Source organism: Rhinolophus sinicus, linkage group LG04, assembly GCF_036562045.2.
Source record: "Rhinolophus sinicus isolate RSC01 linkage group LG04, ASM3656204v1, whole genome shotgun sequence".
In the NCBI taxonomy this organism is placed as follows: Eukaryota; Metazoa; Chordata; class Mammalia; order Chiroptera; family Rhinolophidae; genus Rhinolophus; species Rhinolophus sinicus.
In genome coordinates this window covers 103381966-103400352 of record NC_133754.1, presented here as the reverse complement: position 1 = coordinate 103400352, position 18387 = coordinate 103381966, and the positions used below count along the sequence as shown (strand labels likewise).

Below are 18387 nucleotides of genomic sequence, written 5' to 3'. Positions count from 1 at the left end.
CTTTTTTATTCCTTAATGTATTCTATTTTATGAATGTACCCCTATTTATCCATTCACCAGTTGGACATTAGGGTTGTTTCCAGTTTTTTGCTGATTGCAAATAAAGCCCCTATAAACATTTGCTTATAGGTTTTTGTAAACACAAGTTTCCATTTCACTTGGCTAAATAGTTAGAAGAGGGATTGCTCTTCTGAAGTCATCATATATCTAACTGCATGAGAAACTGTTGAACTGTTTTGCAGAGGGACTGTGAATTCATTTCTTTTTAACACTCATTTAAGACTTACTATGTGTCAGGAGCAGTACTGTGTAGAATTGGCGATTTTGGTAAACACTGTATGGCTCTCAAATCCTAAAACATTTGCAATTTGCATTTACAGAAAATGTTTGTGGGCCCTTGTCATAGAGTATGGTCCACAGGAGTCCAGGGTCTGGTCGTACTACTTTCATAAGCTCACTTATTTGAGTGTTTCATTAGGAAATATAATAAAAACCTTGCTCTTGAAACGGGCAGAAATAAATGTGTTTTTACTTGTTTCAATTACTTGGGAAATAATACCTTATTAGTCAATGCTGTGTATAAAATATTCATTTTATTGTCCTGTAGTCTCTGAAAATTTAGCTGAATATTTGTAAGAATATAGATGTCCTCCAAATTATTGTATTTTCACACACTGCTGCACACATCGCACAATTTTTCCTATAAGCACAACCGAGAGTCTCCGCTATTTTAAGGACTTGGGAAACTGCATTTCTCTAAGGTACCAGAAAGTCTAGAACCATAACGCTGGCAAGGTTTTGCGCATGCGCGTGCTCGCTCAGGTGCCGTTGGCGCCAAGACTGTGCAGGCGCGTTGCGTAGGGGCGGGGCTTGCGGTCGGCATCTCTTCCAACTGCGGCTGGAGGCAGCGCCATTTTGAACGTGCAGCGGCTGCTGGAGTGAGTGGGAACCGGCAGGTTAGCGGCCTGGCGACCTTCTTGTCTTTTCTGGCTTTCTCCTTCCCAATCGCGTCTCCGTAGGGAGATAGGGAGTCACAGACACAGCTTTAGGGTTGGCTCCAGGGCCCGAGGCAAAGCCCTAAGCTAGGATGATGTTGAGAGGAAACCTGAAGCAAGTCCGCATTGAGAAAAACCCGGCCCGCCTGCGCGCTCTTGAGTCGGGGGCGGGCGAGAACGAGCCGGCGGCTGCCATGGCGCTCGCGCTGGCCGGGGAGACGGCGCCATCCGCGCCCGTGCCCGCGCCCGCGGAGGAGCGCCCTGACGAGGAGGTGGGCTTCACCATCGACATCAAGAGCTTCCTCAAGCCGGGCGAGAAGACGTACACGCAGCGCTGCCGCCTCTTCGTGGGCAACCTGCCCACCGACATCACGGAGGAGGACTTCAAGAGGCTCTTCGAGCGCTACGGTGAGCCCAGCGAGGTCTTCATCAACCGGGACCGAGGCTTCGGCTTCATCCGCTTGGTGAGTGTGGGGCGGGCCGCGGGGGCGGGCGGCGCGTGTCTTGGTCGCAGTCCTGCTGGCCTGGTGCGTGGTCCTCTCCCGGCCGGCGTGTAGCCGCTGTTTCCGAGAGGCCTGCCTGGCTGCCGTGGACCCTGCGCAGCCGGTCGTGGTTCCCGAAAAGGCTCGGGGTGAGAGCTCCTCCAAGCGAAATGGGGTTGGAAGGGAACTGAATTGGATAGGAATTGGGAACGGGAGCTTGGGTCTTATCAGAAGCCTCACTGAGCACGAAGGCCCACCCAGCACATTTGCTTCTAACAAAATCAGTCCAAATAATCCCTTTGGCTTCCCTCAGACCTGCATGTGTTTAAACGGCGAATCCCGTTATTTCTCACCGCACCTCGCCCCTCCGCGCAGCCCGCCATTTATCCTGCACTCTGCAGTATTGGGACAGTGTGGAATTGTTACCTAGTATGTAATGTGTCCCAACCCACAAACATTTCCACGTTTTGGAATTATATACTGTTTTACTTAAACATTTTAACACTAGATTACTATATTATATCCCTTTTTGATCCAAATCTTAAAAAGTTTTCCGATAGTATGCACAATTTGTGCATTCTTTAATTTTAAAAACATTTGAACACTTACAGGTTTACACTTACAGAACAAAGTATCTAGTTTATTAGGTTTTCCTGTGTGCTTTCTGGTGAGTTCAGTCAGTTTCAATTATACAGCATTGTAATTCATATTTAGATGCTGTTTTTTTCCCCCAACAAAATATTTCTGGGAAAGATTTTTATACAAATAAGTATGTGTGCTGTTTAGTTTGACCCTCAAATTTTATGTTCATTAGTTTGTGGAAGCTTTGTTAGTGGAACTTTAGCTTTCAAAACTCGGTTTGCTCAATGAGTGGACAAGGCAAAATTTTAATAGGTAAAGAAAATTGATTGTGATTAAATGACACTTTTTAGGGAGAACATTTGAAACTAAATGGCTTCAGAGAAGGGTAATTCTTCATAGGGTATTAATGAGACACGGAAATTTCCTTAAAATTCAAGTTAAATAAACTGCATTTTGAACATAAAATTATAAGTGCACTTAATTATCTTTTGGCCATTAGAGAAACAGCCTGTCACTGGTAAATTGTTTTTAAATATAAATTCAAGTTTTCTTAAAGGAAAGTAGGTTTCTACAATAAAGTATTATAGACAACTTTCAGTAAACTTTCCAAAGGGATGGTATTAAAATTTTCGTAATCCTTGAAAACGGCGACTGGACTTGGAGCTGAGCTGCGCCCTCCACAGCTAGATTGAAGGACGACGACTTGGAGCTGGTGGGCCCTGGAGAAGCACACTGTTCCCCAATATTCCCCAATTAAAAAACAAAAAGAAAAAAAAAAAGTAAAAAAAATTTTTTCCCCCCCATAATCTTTACCTTTGGCTTCATCTTGATCTATCCTGAAGTTGACATTCTGGAAGAAGAATGGTACGGTTGCATTTATTTCCCTCTGTTTTGGAAGCTTTACACGTAAAAGTAAGCCAATAAATATTTTATTGACATGGGAAAACTTTTTCCTTCCTATCTTTAAAGCTACTAATAATTCTTTCTCCTCTAGTGTATTAGTGCTGTGCAATAGAACTTCCTGCAATGATGGAAGTGCTATGTATCTGTACTGTCCAATAGTGCCACTAGCCATATATGACTGTTGAGTATTTGAAATGTTGCTATTGCAGCTAAAGAGTTGAATTTTAAATTTTATTTATTCTTTTTTTTTAATGTTTTTATTGGGGAAGGGGAACAGGACTTTTTGGGGAACAGCGTGTACTTCCAGGACTTTTTTCCAAGTCAAGTTGTCTTAGTTGTGGAGGGCGCAGCTCAGCTCCAGGTGCAGTTGCCGTTGCTAGTTGCAGGGGGCACAGCCCACCATCCCTTGCGGGATTCGAGGAATTGAACTGGCAACCTTGTGGTTGAGAGCCCACTGGCCCATGTGGGAATCGAACTGGCAGCCTTTGGAGTTAGGAGCATGGAGCTCTAACCGCCTGAGCCACCGGGCTGACCCTAAATTTTATTTATTCTTAATTTAAGTAGCCACATGTGGTTATGGCTACTAGATTTGGACAGCACAGATCATTGCTTTTCTTAAAAAAAAATATATATATGATATGAAATGGGGGGTGAGAAGGGCTGCTGTTGTCTTGCTCCTTTGGAATGTGCGCCTCTAAACCTGTCACCCTAAATTTTTGTGTAAAAATATTAAAAATTTGTCAGTTGGGAATTAGAGTTTAGTTTACAAAATTTCACTTTATGGGTAACTTTACTGTTTAATCTGAGCTCTATGATTAACAGGTAAACTTAAAAGTCTTAAATATTTATGAGCTAGTCTGTATTTTTTTCTATGTAGGAAAATCATATAGTGTATACGTAATCTGAATATAAGTAATGGTATAGTGACTATAGTGTATAGTGGTGGTGGAGTGGCTCTAAAATAGTGGTGTAGTTTTGTCTGATTTATGTTTTTAGAAATACTTTTTACTTATTCAGTAATTAATCTTCAAAATGCAAACATCTGGTAGTTGTAGTTTTTCAGTTAACTGATGAGGTGACACAACACTTTTGAGATGGTATAGGGTCAGCATTGCTAGTATGTAGTGGTGGGGGAAAGGTACTTTCTTGTTAGGTCCTAATCCATATTGTGAGCCCGTGGTACATTAGGGGTGAAATAGATTGTGTATTTTGGACACATTGTTTTGGAATTTTAGACCGAAAAGGTTTTTAGGTTTTGAGTGTTTATTGACAATTTAGATTGGATAAATTAACTGAAAAGTTGTAGTCCATTTTAAAGCTAGTTTAATGTAGTTAAAACTGGTATTAGTTTCACCTGAACTTGGTTTCTGCTTTATGTATAGATATCTCACACACTTTCAGCTTTAGTAAATCAGATTTCTGGAGCAGTGATTCATAGAAGTGTTGTGTCCCTGTCCAACAGCTTCAGACTCTTTCTAGTGTAGCAGAAGGCCACTTAAAGTGATTTTCCCTACCATTCATGCTAGCAATGCCAACCCTATACCATCTCAAAAATTGTCTCACCTCATCAATCAGTTAAACTGTTAATTTGTTAGAAATGAAAATTCTAGGATCCCTCTCTAGACCTACTGAATCATAAACTTTGAGGTGAGGGCCCAGCATTCTCGGGTTTTAACCAGCCCTCCATGTTATTCTGGTGATTACTAAAATTTGAGAACCATTGCTCTAATAAAATAGTTAGAAATCAACTGAACCTGAAATCTGTGTAACTTTACTAGCAATTGTCATCCCAATAAACTTAATTAAACAAAAAAAGAAATCAACTGAATTTACTTTTATTTAGTCATTGGGGCTAACCCCCCATCACTTGTGCTTTTTTACTTTTAATTATGAAATAATATATGCTTCTTATAGAGTACTGTTCAGATAATAGAGAAGACCTTGCAAAATGTACTTAGTGGGCCTGTCCAGCATGATTTCAAGTTATCTTTTATTTCAAGGAAGTGCTCTTAATTACAAATTTACACTAGTGAAAGGTCTTCCCTCCCCTAATACACTTCCTAAACATGATCAGTGTTAACCTTTGTATAATTTTTTCCCATAGAAATCAAACCATACTATACACATTGTAATATGATTTGAGTTTTCGTTTAATATATCTTCGACATCTTTTCATTTCATTAGATTCTTTTTTCATGACCATATTGTATTTCACAGTATGAGTGTATTGTAAGTTACTTGATCAACTTTCTATTGACTCAAGGCACAATTGCATTGTGCATCAGTGGATTTCCTTGTACTCTTGTAGTGGGGAATTTTAACCATTAGTAAACAGTGAGAGAAAAGATCATATGCTTTGGAAAGGGTCCAGTGGAAATCATTAGACCCTAGTTCAAGCAATCTATCTTGGGGTAGTCACTTAGTTTTTCTTATTTTTATTTTAATTTTTCTTTTCAGAAAGTTAATCAATAGTTTTACTTTTTATGGAGAGTGATGCAGGGACATCTGCTGCCAGGTGGGATTTATGGTGTATTGGTAGTGATTGTGAATTCTGTATTGATTCAAATCAGCATTTGCAGTGAGATCTTGGGCAAGTTACCTCAATGTCTCTAGGCCTATTTCCACATAGGTGAAGTGGGGATAGTAACAAAACCTACTTCATAGGACTGTTGGTGAGGATAAGGAAAGAGAAGGCTATCTGTGTCTCTCTCTCTTTCTCTCTATATGCACATATATAATAAGGAATGGCTGACATATAGTAACTAGGTAAAAATTATTTTGAGGCATGAAGTACAAAAAATCTTTGGTTTCATTTCAAATACATATTTTTGACTTTACAGATTCTTCAGTACATATTTAAAGCAGTGGTTATCAAATCAGGTGGTGTTTTTCCCACTGGACGTTTGACAACGTCTGAAGTCATTATTGGTTGTCAAAACGGGATGATTCTACTGGCATAAATATCCTACAATGCACAGGACAGCCCCCCACAAGAATTGTCTTGTCTTGCCCATAATGTCAGTGGTGCTCATGTGGAAAACCCTAATGTAGAACCATTGAAAACCATGAACAGTATAAACTTTGAAAAAGGATTATGGCATTGAAAATTCCTCACAGCATAAACATTTTCCTTGGGCCAGAAAGTATTAAAAATTGAACTTACTGCCAACAGCAAAATTTACTGGATTTAAAATTGAGATTTCTTGCTTCACCTGAAAAAAAAAAAAAATCAAAATATGTGCCATTGTGAATGAATCTGAAGAGGAAACTCCCTCTGGAAACACTGCAGTTTTACAAAGTCCTTACCTGGCGCTCTAACCCCCCGCCCCCCGCTCCCCAAACATTTCATTATGTGAGGCACGGAAATAACATGCATACACCCACCATTTAGATTCTAACAGTTAAATTTTGCTGTGTGTGTGTGTATATATACATATATATTATTATTATTATTTTAACTTTTATTTATTTTAAGTGTGCTTTTTCTAGGACCCATTAGCTCCAAGTCAAGTAGTTATTTCAATCTAGCTGTGCAGGAGCACCTCACACTGTCCCATGCGGGGATCGAACCAGCAACCCTGGTGTTACGAGCCTTGTGCTCTAACCAACTGAGCTAACTGGCCGCCCCTCTATGTTTTTTCACATATCTGTTCATCTCTCTTCATTCATCAGTCCATAACTCTTAAACGTAGCAACATGCTTATCATTAGAGTCCAATATTATTTCTTTAAGGTATTTGCAACCTATGTACACTGAAATGCACAACTTTGTATGATTTGGTGATTTTAGACAATTATGTCCATCTGTTTAACTCAGACTACTATCAAGATGTAGAACATTATCATCCCATGAAATTTCCTCATGTCCCTTCCCATTCCCATTTATACCTGACAGCATTTTAACTCGAGTTGTTGGATTATGTGACGCATTAGGTACACAGTACCTGTCCCTTGTTCTATATTCATTAAATGTTTGCTGGTAATACTATTAAGAGTGAAAAACAGTGGCTATTTTGAGTATCTGTAAAAAGGTTAGATTTGTTTGTCTTTGTAATATTCTGTAGGTAGATTTTTGCATACACAGTAGTTTAAAGCTGCTGTGAACATTTTAGGGATCAAATAAAGAACATTATAGGGATTGTGATCCTAAGACTTTTTTCATAAGACAGTTTATTTGTACTCTTCTTACAAGTGCATATAAAGCCTCTTCCAATTCGCCCTGGAGAGTTCTCACAACACGAAGAAAAACGCATACCTGTATTATTATATTTATCAGTTTGATTATTGTTTTAAATGCCTATATTCTATACTAGTTTTGAATTCAAGAAGGAACATCTCTTGTTTCAGCAATGAATATATTATTTTCTAGTTAATAAGTGCATGTGCACTTGCTTTTCTATAAAATGGAGAGAACTCTTAGAGCCCATGAATGTGTTTGCTTCTCAGTATAATGGTCAGAATTGTGTAGCCCATGAAAGTATTTCTGGAGAAGTGATTAACAGCACCTGATAATAGTTTTCACAGATAAAAGACAAATGGAAATAGGAAAGGGAGTTTGTCTGATGTGGAGAGATGGGATGTTTTATTAAGATATAAATATCGAAAACATGGCATGTGTAGAGAATTCTGTTATCAACAATAGTTTCTAGTAACTGGTACTTGGTCTCGAAGATAAGTTTTTCTTTTAATAGATGGTTAGATTATAAAAGACTACTTGAAGTATTTAATAGCTTATAACTTGTTGATAAGAATCTTTATAAGGTTATTTATAAGACAGTCTTTAAGTGATTGCTTTTAATAGGACATTGGGATTGGGACTTTCTACTTAAAAGTTTTATTTAAAATTACTTAGCTTTGAATAATTAAGAAAATGCATGTGATACAAAAATTGAAAGAAAGGTTTTGTACCAAAGTGACCCTAGCTTTCATTTCGTAAAGCTACCCAGCTATCCTCCCTAGAAACCACTATTTAAAATTTTAGTGTTGCTATCATCCTTAAAAAGTGATTTTTCCTCCTAAAAAGGAATCAAGAACACTGGCTGAGATTGCAAAAGCAGAGCTGGATGGCACCATTTTGAAGAGCAGACCTCTCCGAATTCGTTTTGCAACCCACGGAGCAGCCCTAACTGTCAAGAACCTTTCTCCAGTTGTTTCCAATGAGCTTCTAGAGCAAGCTTTTTCCCAGTTTGGTCCAGTAGAGAAAGCTGTGGTGGTTGTGGATGATCGCGGTAGAGCTACAGGAAAAGGTTTTGTAGAATTTGCAGCAAAACCTCCTGCACGCAAGGCTCTGGAAAGATGTGGTGATGGGGCGTTCTTGCTAACAACGTAAGTTTTAAACAACTTATTCTTTTATGCCGTTATATATGGGTTTCTCTCTGTTCCGGATTTCTGTCTTTCCTTGTAGTTCATACTGTCTTGCCATGTGGTAGGTAGGTGTTGAGTAAATACTCAGTATAAATAAGGAATTTTTGTATATTTCTAGGAATCAGGGTCTTACTTTTTTTTAAGACTCAAGTGTAGTGATTCACACTTGAATCTCAAAAATGTTTTGTATTTTGATTCTCATTCAACGTACTGAACATCTGTTATATGCAAGCAAAATTTTATACAGGCATGCCTCACATATTGTGGGTTAGGTTCCACACCACTGCAGTAAAGCGAATATAGCAATAAAACAAGTCACACAAATTTTTTTGGTTTCCCATTGCATATGAAAGTTATGTTTATACTATATTGTAGTTTATTAAATGTGCAGTAGCATTGTTTTTTAAAAATGTATACCCTGATTAAAAAATACTTTATTGATTTAAAAAAAAGCTAATACTGTTGGGAAAATGGCACTGATACTCTTTGCTTGACACAGGTTTGCCATTAACCTTCAATTTGTAAGAAACACAATATCTGTAAAGTGCAGTAAAACGAGGTATGTCTGTATTTAAATAATGAATGAATGACATTTTAATCAACTCTATTGAGGTATAATTTACATACATTAAAATGCACCCAATTTTAAATCAATGAGTTTTGACAGATGAATGTAGTCAATCAAGATATAGAACATTTCCATCATCCAGCAGAAGTTCCTTTGTGTCCCTTTGCTTTTATTCCCCATGTCCTAGACATTTATTGATCTTTGTTACTGTAAATTAATTTTGTCTTCTAATATTTCATATCAGTGAAATATAGGATGTACTCTTTTGTATCTGATTTATTTTGCTTAGCATAGTGTTTATGAGATTTCATCCATATCATTGTATCAATATTTTGTTCCTTTTTATGGCTGAATTTGTATTCCATCATATGGACAGAAGCATAATTTGTCCCGTGACTCTGGGTGGATGTTCCAAGTTGCTTCCAACTCTTGGCCATTGTGAATAAAGCTATGATGTACATTTGTGTACCAGGCTTCTTGTGAATGTTATGCTTTTATGTGGCGTGGGTAATATTTAGGAGTAAATGACTATATATTCAACTTTTAGGAACTGCCAAACTGTTTTCCAAAATGCTTGTACCATTTTACATGCCCACCAACTAGTGGGAGAATTCTAGTTGCTCCTTATGCGAGTGGGAGAATTCTAGTTGCTCCTTATGCGCACCAGCCCTTGATAGTCTCAGTCTGTTAGATACTCTCATTGTAGTTTAAATTTTACTTTCCTAATGACTAACAATGAGCATCTTTTCATGTGCTTTTGGCTATTTTTATAGCTTTGTGAAGCATCTTGAAAAGTTTTTGCCAGTTTTTTACTTGGGTGGTTTGTCTTAATGAATTAACAAATCTGGGTACAGGTATGTATTATAAGTATTTCTCTGTGGCTTCTTAATTTTCTCGATAGTGTTCTTCAAAGAGCAGTTTTTATACTTTGTGAAGTCTAATTTATCAATTTTTTTTTCTTTTATGGTTTGTGCTTTTTTGTATCTTTGTATTAAATCTTTGCCTTTCTTAAGGTAGCAAAGCATATCTCATGTTTTCTTGAGAAATTTTGTAGCTTTTTTATTAGTACTTGTGATTCATTTTAAGTATGATATAAGGTAACAAATCTGTTTTTTTTTTTTTACAAATCTGTTTTTTAATACAGATATCCAGTTGTTCCAGTAAGCTTATAATAATTATTTAATGAATGAATGAAGGAACTAAAGCAGTAGACAAGGCATGTGATTAGTATTTTTTTCCTAATGATAGCTTTGATTAATTGGTGTTTTTTAAAGTCATAGTAATTATTTCTTACAGAGCTTTTAGAATAATTTACAAATAATTTTGAGAAAATGGGCAAGGTGTTGAATATTTTATTATCTGTCAGATACTTCATAATCATGATCTCTTGGATTTCCGCAACACTGGTTATATTTATCCCATTTTTCAGATGAGAAAATTGTCCCAGAGATGTTAAGTAGTTTGCTTAAGATTGCCTAGCTACTAAATGATGAAGTGTAGTCTGATGCTAAATCCTTGCTTTTTTATTATATTTTACGCTACAGGTAGAGTGGTTTATTCTTTCTGTAGACTATGTGCTCAGGAACTGTTTTAACTGTTAGTTAAACCCTCTCATGGAACTCAGGATTCTCTTTGCTGTTTGATTAGTGGGTCTCAGGTGAAATGTCACTTCCTGGAGAGGATTTTCCTGACTTATCTAAAATGGGCTTCCCCTGTTCTTTCTGGTATCTCTTAAAATGATTATTTATTTACTTTTTTTTGGTCTTAAGATTTTAGGGATTATTTTGTTTACCCTTGTATCACTAGCCCCAAGTACAGTCTTTGTATGTATTGGGTAATCACATATTTATTGGTGGACTGACTGAATCTCAGAATATCTGAGATTATAGAAGTGATTTATAGGAATGGTATCATTGGAATTTAGTTTCTAACTGTAGACATCTTGTGCAATCAAAATTTTCTTGAAAATACCTTTGTCATAAAATGCTGTATGCATAAATATGTAATTTGCACATACGTTTGCATATTATACATGTTTTTAGGTAAATAAAATAGCCTTGTACAGTATATATGATTAATATGCAAACGATTTGCAAATTACATATTTATGGTGTTTTGAAATTACAAGAAGCAGAAAAATAGGGAAAAAGGAAAATTAAAATCTTTACCTTTGGTAATAATGGTATGTCCACATTGTTAAACATTAGAATCACATCTAGACCATTAGAGGTGCTCGTGCTCTAGGGCTACACAGGAATGATAAGCGCTTACTGATTAAATATTTCTCTCTAACTTTTTTCTTTTTTCTTTTTTAAAGATTATTGCAAGTTAAGTTGAATGAAAATACAGTGGTCTATTTTAACTGTTTTCCAACTGATACCTTAAAAATAATGTTGGAGTTGCTTTTGTAAAAGTAGAAAAATGTGTTTATTTCAATTTCAGCTCGAAAATGTTTCCTTTAGTACAACCCTTTAAAATTAATATAAATGATACCTGCATTCACTAATTGTTAGCATTTTGCCCCCCTTTCTCCCCCTCTATATCACCCAGATTTTTGCGAATTCATTTGAGAATCAATTACAGGTATCATATTTAACCCCTGAATACGTTAATTGGTATGTTTCTTCTGAGAATATTCTCTTGTAAAGCCACAATATAATTGTCACACTGAGGAAATTTGACACTTATTCATTATTGTTATCTAATATATAGTCCCTATTTAAATTCCCCCCATTTCCTCGTATTGTCCTTTATAACTTAATTTTTCAATCTAGTAGTCAGCCAGAGATCACACCTTGAATTTAGTTGTCGTGTCTATAATTTTCTTTTATCTGTAAGTTTCCCAAATGACAAAAATGTCAGTGTCATGACATTGGCATTTTTGAAGCATCCAGGACAGTTTTCAGAATGTGCTTTAGTTTGTATTTGTTTCTTAGGCTTTTGAGGGTTTATACTGTTACTCTCAGTTTTGTAGGAGAGAAGACTTCAAGGCATTTTAGACTTTCTATCTTTTCTTTTTTTTAAATTTATTGGGGTGACAGTTGTTAATAAAATTACACAGATTTCAGTGGTACAGTTCTTACTACATCGTCCATATATTTTAGACTTTCTCCTTTACATCACCACCTGTTTTACACTTTTGGGATTTATTTATTTATGATACACCCAAGAATTTCTTGCTAGTAAGCATCCTCTTTTTATAAAGTGTTTCTTGTTGGTATGTTGTGAGTTTTTTGTGTTTTTTTTCCCCATGAAAAATGCTGCATAGTATTTCATTATAACTGTCAGACTTAACTATTCCTTTAGTGGACATCAGACATTCAATTATTAGACATTAGATTGTTTCCCTTTTTTGTTTTAATAGCTGACCTTGTGACAAACACTATAATACATAAATGTTTCGTCACTCTTTGTTCCCTGGGTATAGATTTTTATGGGGCAAATTTTTTCCAGAATTTCTTTGGAAAAAGTTTAAATGTTTTCTTTTTAAAATAATTGAACATTGGTAACCTAATCTTTCTTTTTTTTTAAAGATTTTTTTATTGGAGAAGGGGAACAGGACTTCATTGGGGAACAGTGTGTACTTCCAGGACTTTTTTTTTTTTCCCCAAGTTAAGTTGTTGTTCTTTCAATCTTAGTTGTGGAGGGTGCTGTTCAGCTTCAAGTTGTTGTCCTTTCAGTCTTAGTTGTGGAGGGCGCAGCTCAGCTCCAGGTCCAGTTGCTGTTGCTAGTTGCAGGGGGCATAGCCCACCATCCCTTGCGGGAGTCGAAAGGGCAACCTGTGGTTGAGAGGACACGCCCCAACCAACTGAGCCATCCGGGAGGCAGCTCAGCTCAAGGTGCCGTGTTCAATCTTAGTTGCAGGGAGCAGAGCCCACCATCCCTTGTGGGACTCGAGGAATTGAACTGACAACCTTGTGGTTGAGAGCCCACTGGCCCATGTGGGAATCGAACCGGCAGTCTTCGGTTAGGAGCACAGAGCTCTAACCACCTGAGCCACCGGGCCGGCCCGGTAACCTAATCTTATTAGAAAGTCAAGGATTCAGAGTGCAAGCTGAATTGTATAGCCTTTAACTTAGAAGAAAACTCTTGACTTGCATTGTGTGAGGAGTAATCTCTTTTCTGTTACAACGATTGATGTGGTTCAGATCTTTGTTATTGTAGCATTACTCTATTTGCTAATTATCTGCCCCCTTTTTTTTCTTTTCAAGAGCAAAAGAATTTATTATTATTTTTATACCAGTTCTCTTCCAATTCTGTTACGTTTCTGTGCTTTCTTTTGACTCAGGAGAGAGACTTTGTGGCTTTGGTGATGATTTTTAAGATTGACTGCTAGAAATTTAAATCACTTCTTATTAGTAATTAAAGAAAGACACACTAAAACTTTTGTCTTTTTAATCTATTGGTAAAGATTTAAAAATACCCAGTGAATAAAAGTGAAATCACATGAGTGTTTTTGTAATTAATGGTGCTAATGGAAATTGGTCATTTTGTTTCTGGAAGGGTTTTAGGTACTGGGTGTAAAAACTTTAAGGTTCTTTTGTCTCACTAATACAATAGAGTTTATTTTAAATAAATGTCTTGACTCAAAGGTTTGGTGTATCACTTTATGTATGGTTTATCACTTTCTAATAAAATATTGGACAAATTAAATTTCTTAATAAAGAACTGGTCAAGTAGATTGTGCTTACAGTAGATTAGTACATAGTTATTTTGGTAAGAATTTTTCATGACACCGGAAATGCAACATTCATGCGAAGAATTGTTTTAAAGGTAGTATATTCCATAGTGATTAGTAGTTGTCAGAGACTCAGGGGAAAAGGGATGGGGAGTTGATGGCTAATGAGTTTGTGGTTTCTTTTTGGGTTGATGAAAATGTCTGGGATTAGATTGTGGTGATGGTTGCACATACTAAAAACCATTGAACTGTACACTTTAAAGGGGTGAATTTTATGGTATGTGAATTGTATCAATAAATACAAACAAAACTAAAATTATGAACTCCACATTTCATTTATGGCAGAGCATTTAGCTATGCACATATATCTAACAACTGCTCTAAAACTTTTTTCTCCTATAAGTAAAACATTCATTTAGCAAATAAAAAGAGAAAAGGACATAAAACTAGAATGTATACTGTGATCCAAATTTGTGTTAGTAAACTGATTAGAAAAAAGACTGGAAATAAAAATGTGAATATGTTAGCAGAAGTTATTATATTTGATTATAATGTGCTCACAAGTGTATCTTGGGGATCTCCAAGACCATCTCTGGGTTTAGTGGTTCACTAGAAGGACTCAGGCCTCAATATATAGCCTAACGACCAACATTTATTACAGTGAAGGAATACAGATCAAAATCAGCAAAGGAAAAATGTACGTGGGGTGAAGTCTGGGGTGAAACTAGGTGTAAGCTTCTAAGTCCTTTCTGTTGAGGGACTGTCTTAAATCCTCCAGCAGTTAGTTAAGATAACACAACGAAGTGTTAAAACTACTAGGGGAACTTTAACTGACCCTAAGAGTGTAGGGGTGGAGGTAGAGGGTGGAGTGTCAGTTTTGTGAGTTCCCTTATATCTGGCAAATACTAAAATTTCAGATTCCCAGAAAGAAACAAACTTAGAAGATTTATGCTCAACATAAACCAATTGGACAGTTTTGGCACAGAAAACCAGCCTTATCAGTTAGGGTGATGGAATAGCAATTTCAGGCTTGCTTTGGTAACTCTTTTCTGCACACAAGTGATTGTTCCATTAATAATTTTTTATACTTTTCCTATTTTATACTCATGCTTAACTGTACATTTTCCAACGTTTTATTTGCTTCATCATATACCTTTCCATTAAACAGGGTTACTTTTAGATTCAGAAAAAACATTTAATGAAAACAATGTAATATTTCTTTGTTTATATATTGGAAACATAAGAGTTTTCTAGACATACCGGCTAGTGGTGGATATATACCTTTGGTATATTATTAGTATCAATCGGGTCCAATTTTAGGTTTTTACTTTCTTTTTTGAGCAGTCCTAATTTGTAAGGACTGATATTTTAGTACTTACTTCTAGAGGTTGTCAAAAGAACAAAAGAACAAAAAGAAAATTTTAAAAATAGAATAAACTCATTTCCCTCCCCCGCCCCCTTTCTTCCGCCTCCCCCCTCCACTCCTGTTCAAGCGTTGTTTCTCAGTCTAGTTGTGTAGGACACAGCTCCCTGGCCCATGCTGGTATTATGAGCCTTGCGCTTCCCCGCTGAGGCAGCCGGTCGCCAGTGGTTGGTTGGCCGCTCACAGCAGCTCATGGCAGCTCTTGCCTGCTGCGGCCATTCACTCTGGCCACCGGCCATTCATGGCGGCACACGGCAGCCCACGGCAACACACAGCAGCTCACGCTAACTTCTGTCTGCTGCTGGCATCCCAGCTCCAGGGAGAGCTGTTCACAATCTTAGGTGTAGAGGGAGCAGCTCACTGGCCCATGTGGGACTTGTACTGACGACCTCGGTGTTAGGAGCACGGTGCTCCAACCACTTGAGCCACCGGCCGGCCCTTTTATTTTCTTAAAATTGCCATGTGGCTCCATAGAGTCATTTTATAAGTCGGAGGTAACATTGTCAGGTTCTAGTGATTTTCTATTTTTTCTCCATCTTAAAACCTTTCATCATCCTAGGAATTATTTTATCTTTACTCTTTAATTATCAAATATGTTAAAAAAAGACAAATGGGGGCCGGCCTGGTGGCTCAGGCGGTTAGAGTTCCGTGCTCCTAACTCCGAAGGCTGCCAGTTCGATTCCCACATGGGCCAGTGGGCTCTCAACCACAAGGTTGCCAGTTCAATTCCTCGACTCCCGCAAGGGATGGTGGGCAGCGCCCCCTGCAACTAAAATTGAACACGGCACCTGGAGCTGAGCTGCCGCTGAGCTCCCAGATGGCTCGGTTGGAGCGTGTCCTCTCAACCACTAGGTTGCCGGTTCGACTCCCGCAAGGGATGGTGGGCTGTGTCCCCTGCAACTAGCAACGGCAACTGGACCTGGAGCTGAGCTGTGCCCTCCACAACTAAGACTGAAAGAACAACTTGAAGCTGAACAGAACCCTCCACAACTAAGATTGAAAGGACAACAACTTGACTTGGAGAAAAGTCCTGGAAGTGCACACTGTTCCCCAATAAAGTCCTGTTCCCCTTCCCCCCCCCAAAAAAAAAGACAAATGTAAAAACCCCCACAAAAGAGTGTATGTCTGCAACAATGATTTAGTAGTGAAACAAATTTTTGTTATGTAATCCTTTTTTTTAATTGCATGCGCAAAATGTTGCATCATCTTTCAAGTCACCATTTTTTTACTACTATTCTCACAGTTCTAAAGAGATACTTGAAAAAGTGAGGAAAGATCAATCACACATATATGTTCATCATATAATGTATCATTACAGAAAAAACATGGAAACCTTAAATGTACACGAATTGGTATGGTACATGCCTACATCTGTAATGGTACCATTTTATATTGTCATACAAGATTTCTAAAGAAAGCACATATACGTGATTCTACAGAAAATTATACCTAGCAGAAAGGAAAATCTGAAGAGATGTTCATGAAACTTGATTAGAGGTTCTCTCCAGTGATGGGATTTCACAGAACTTCTATGCAATTTACTATGTCGTTTAAATTTTTCTGCAATGTAACATTTATCAATTTTACAACAAAACTAATAATTCAGGGGCAAGTCAAGGAGGTAAAAAAACCCACAGATGATAGTAACTCCAGATTTAACATTATGGTTGATCACTTGGATTTATTTCTTTTTGATCTATTTTTTTCTATGTAATATTTACCTACATTTGTAAAAAAAGTAAATTTAGTAATTACACCTATAAATTTAAGTTACTTAGGTTTGTAAAAAAACTTAACACCTAAAGATTGAAGTGAAATAAACAAGGTGGGTGAGATAATGGACAAAGGGAGCGTCTACAGGGAGTGACCCATACAATGAAAACATAAATGTTCACATTTTAGCGTATACAGTCTCAATAAATAAAAAGACAGTCCCTTAAGGACATCCCTGTATACCACACTTCTTTTTTCCTTTGTATTATGTAATGTGAGTGTAGTTGTGACTGATCTTTCCTCACTTATCACTTTGGAAATGGAATTGCAGGAATAAGGCGTAAATGTATAACATTTGTATGTATTGGTCAAGTTGTCTCCCAGAGGGCTGTACTCCCCCCAGCCCCCTGATGTATAAAAGTGTCTAATCGGCCATATTCATATGTTGAAAATTGCAATTTTGTAGTTAATGACATTTGACATTGATAGTATAGTAGTCCTTGTGTTCTCTAATTTTGTTCACTATTTCCTGAACTCATCAAATCAGTCTTGTCAATTCCAAATAATTGTCATGTTCTGAGTGACAAGTGATCTTAGTACATTTTCCTTCTTGAGTTTCCTTTTTTGATTTTTCTCTTGAGTGGTGGTGTCCACGTGATATTGAAGTTTCTGTCTTTGTTGGTCTCTGCTCAGGTGGTGTTCTTATTTGGCCCTAGTAGTTTTCTGATGTTTGTGGTCCTGCTATGGCTTCCAGTGGCTAAGTGGAGCATATTCTTCATTTTGTCCCTGGGCCCCTTTAGGTCCTCTTAGAAGTACCACATGCTCCTGTCGGTTGGATGGGCTCAGGACCATTCAGCTTTCTCATACCTCATTTGGGTGCCTGTACTCTTTGATGTTGTATTTACGCATTCTTCATTATGTTTCTCTTCCTACATGTTGGGTATGAGGTCTCATCCTGGAAATTGGGGCCTAGAAATCCCTTTTCATTTGGGTTGCCACTCAATTTATATGAGGTTTCTATAATTTCATTGTCTCCATCACCCCAAAATATTTGATATCTGCTTTTTTTTTTAAAGATTTTATTGGGGATGGGGAACAGGACTTTATTGGGGAACAGTGTGTACTTCCAGGACTTCTTTTTTCTAAGTCAAGTTGTCCTTTCAGTCTTAGTTGTGGAGGGCGCAGCTCAGCTCCAGGTCCAGTTGCCGTTGCTAGTTGCAGGGGGCACAGCCCACCATCCCTTGTGGGAGTCGAACCGGCAACCTTGTGGTTGAGAGGATGCACTCCAACCAACAACTGAGCCATCCGGGAGGCAGCTCAGCTCAAGGTGCCGTGTTCAATCTTAGTTGCAGGGGGCAGAGCCCACCATCCCTCGCGGGACTCGAGGAATTGAACTGGCAACCTTGTGGTTGAGAGCCCACTGGCCCATGTGGGAATTGAACTGGCAGCCTTCGGAGTTAGGAGCACGGAGCTCTAACCACCGGGCCGGCCCCCAATATCTGCTTTTAATTCTCCCTCTAAAATGTCTCCAGTAGCCCAGGAATTGTTTTTAAATAATCATTTTGTATCTTTCCTTTCCTTGTATTTTAGGATTTACAGTCTCTGTTAATCTCTGGATCTTTATTTATTTGTAAAGGGATGCTTTTGGCATCCAGAAAGCCCCTTCACTTCCTCTAGCTC

At 37.7% G+C, this 18387-nt stretch overlaps 1 protein-coding gene across 1 annotated transcript in view; it reads left to right on the top strand.

Moving 5' to 3' along the window:
* The first annotated feature begins 892 nt into the window (after positions 1-892).
* Positions 893-18387, top strand: part of PSPC1 (paraspeckle component 1) — a 61250-nt gene continuing 43755 nt past the window's right edge. The window contains exons 1-2 of the mRNA XM_019749595.2: positions 893-1459; positions 7985-8286. Of these exons, the coding sequence (XP_019605154.1) occupies positions 1088-1459; positions 7985-8286 (674 nt within the window). The 5' untranslated portion in view covers positions 893-1087. The remainder of the gene's footprint in view (positions 1460-7984; positions 8287-18387) is intronic.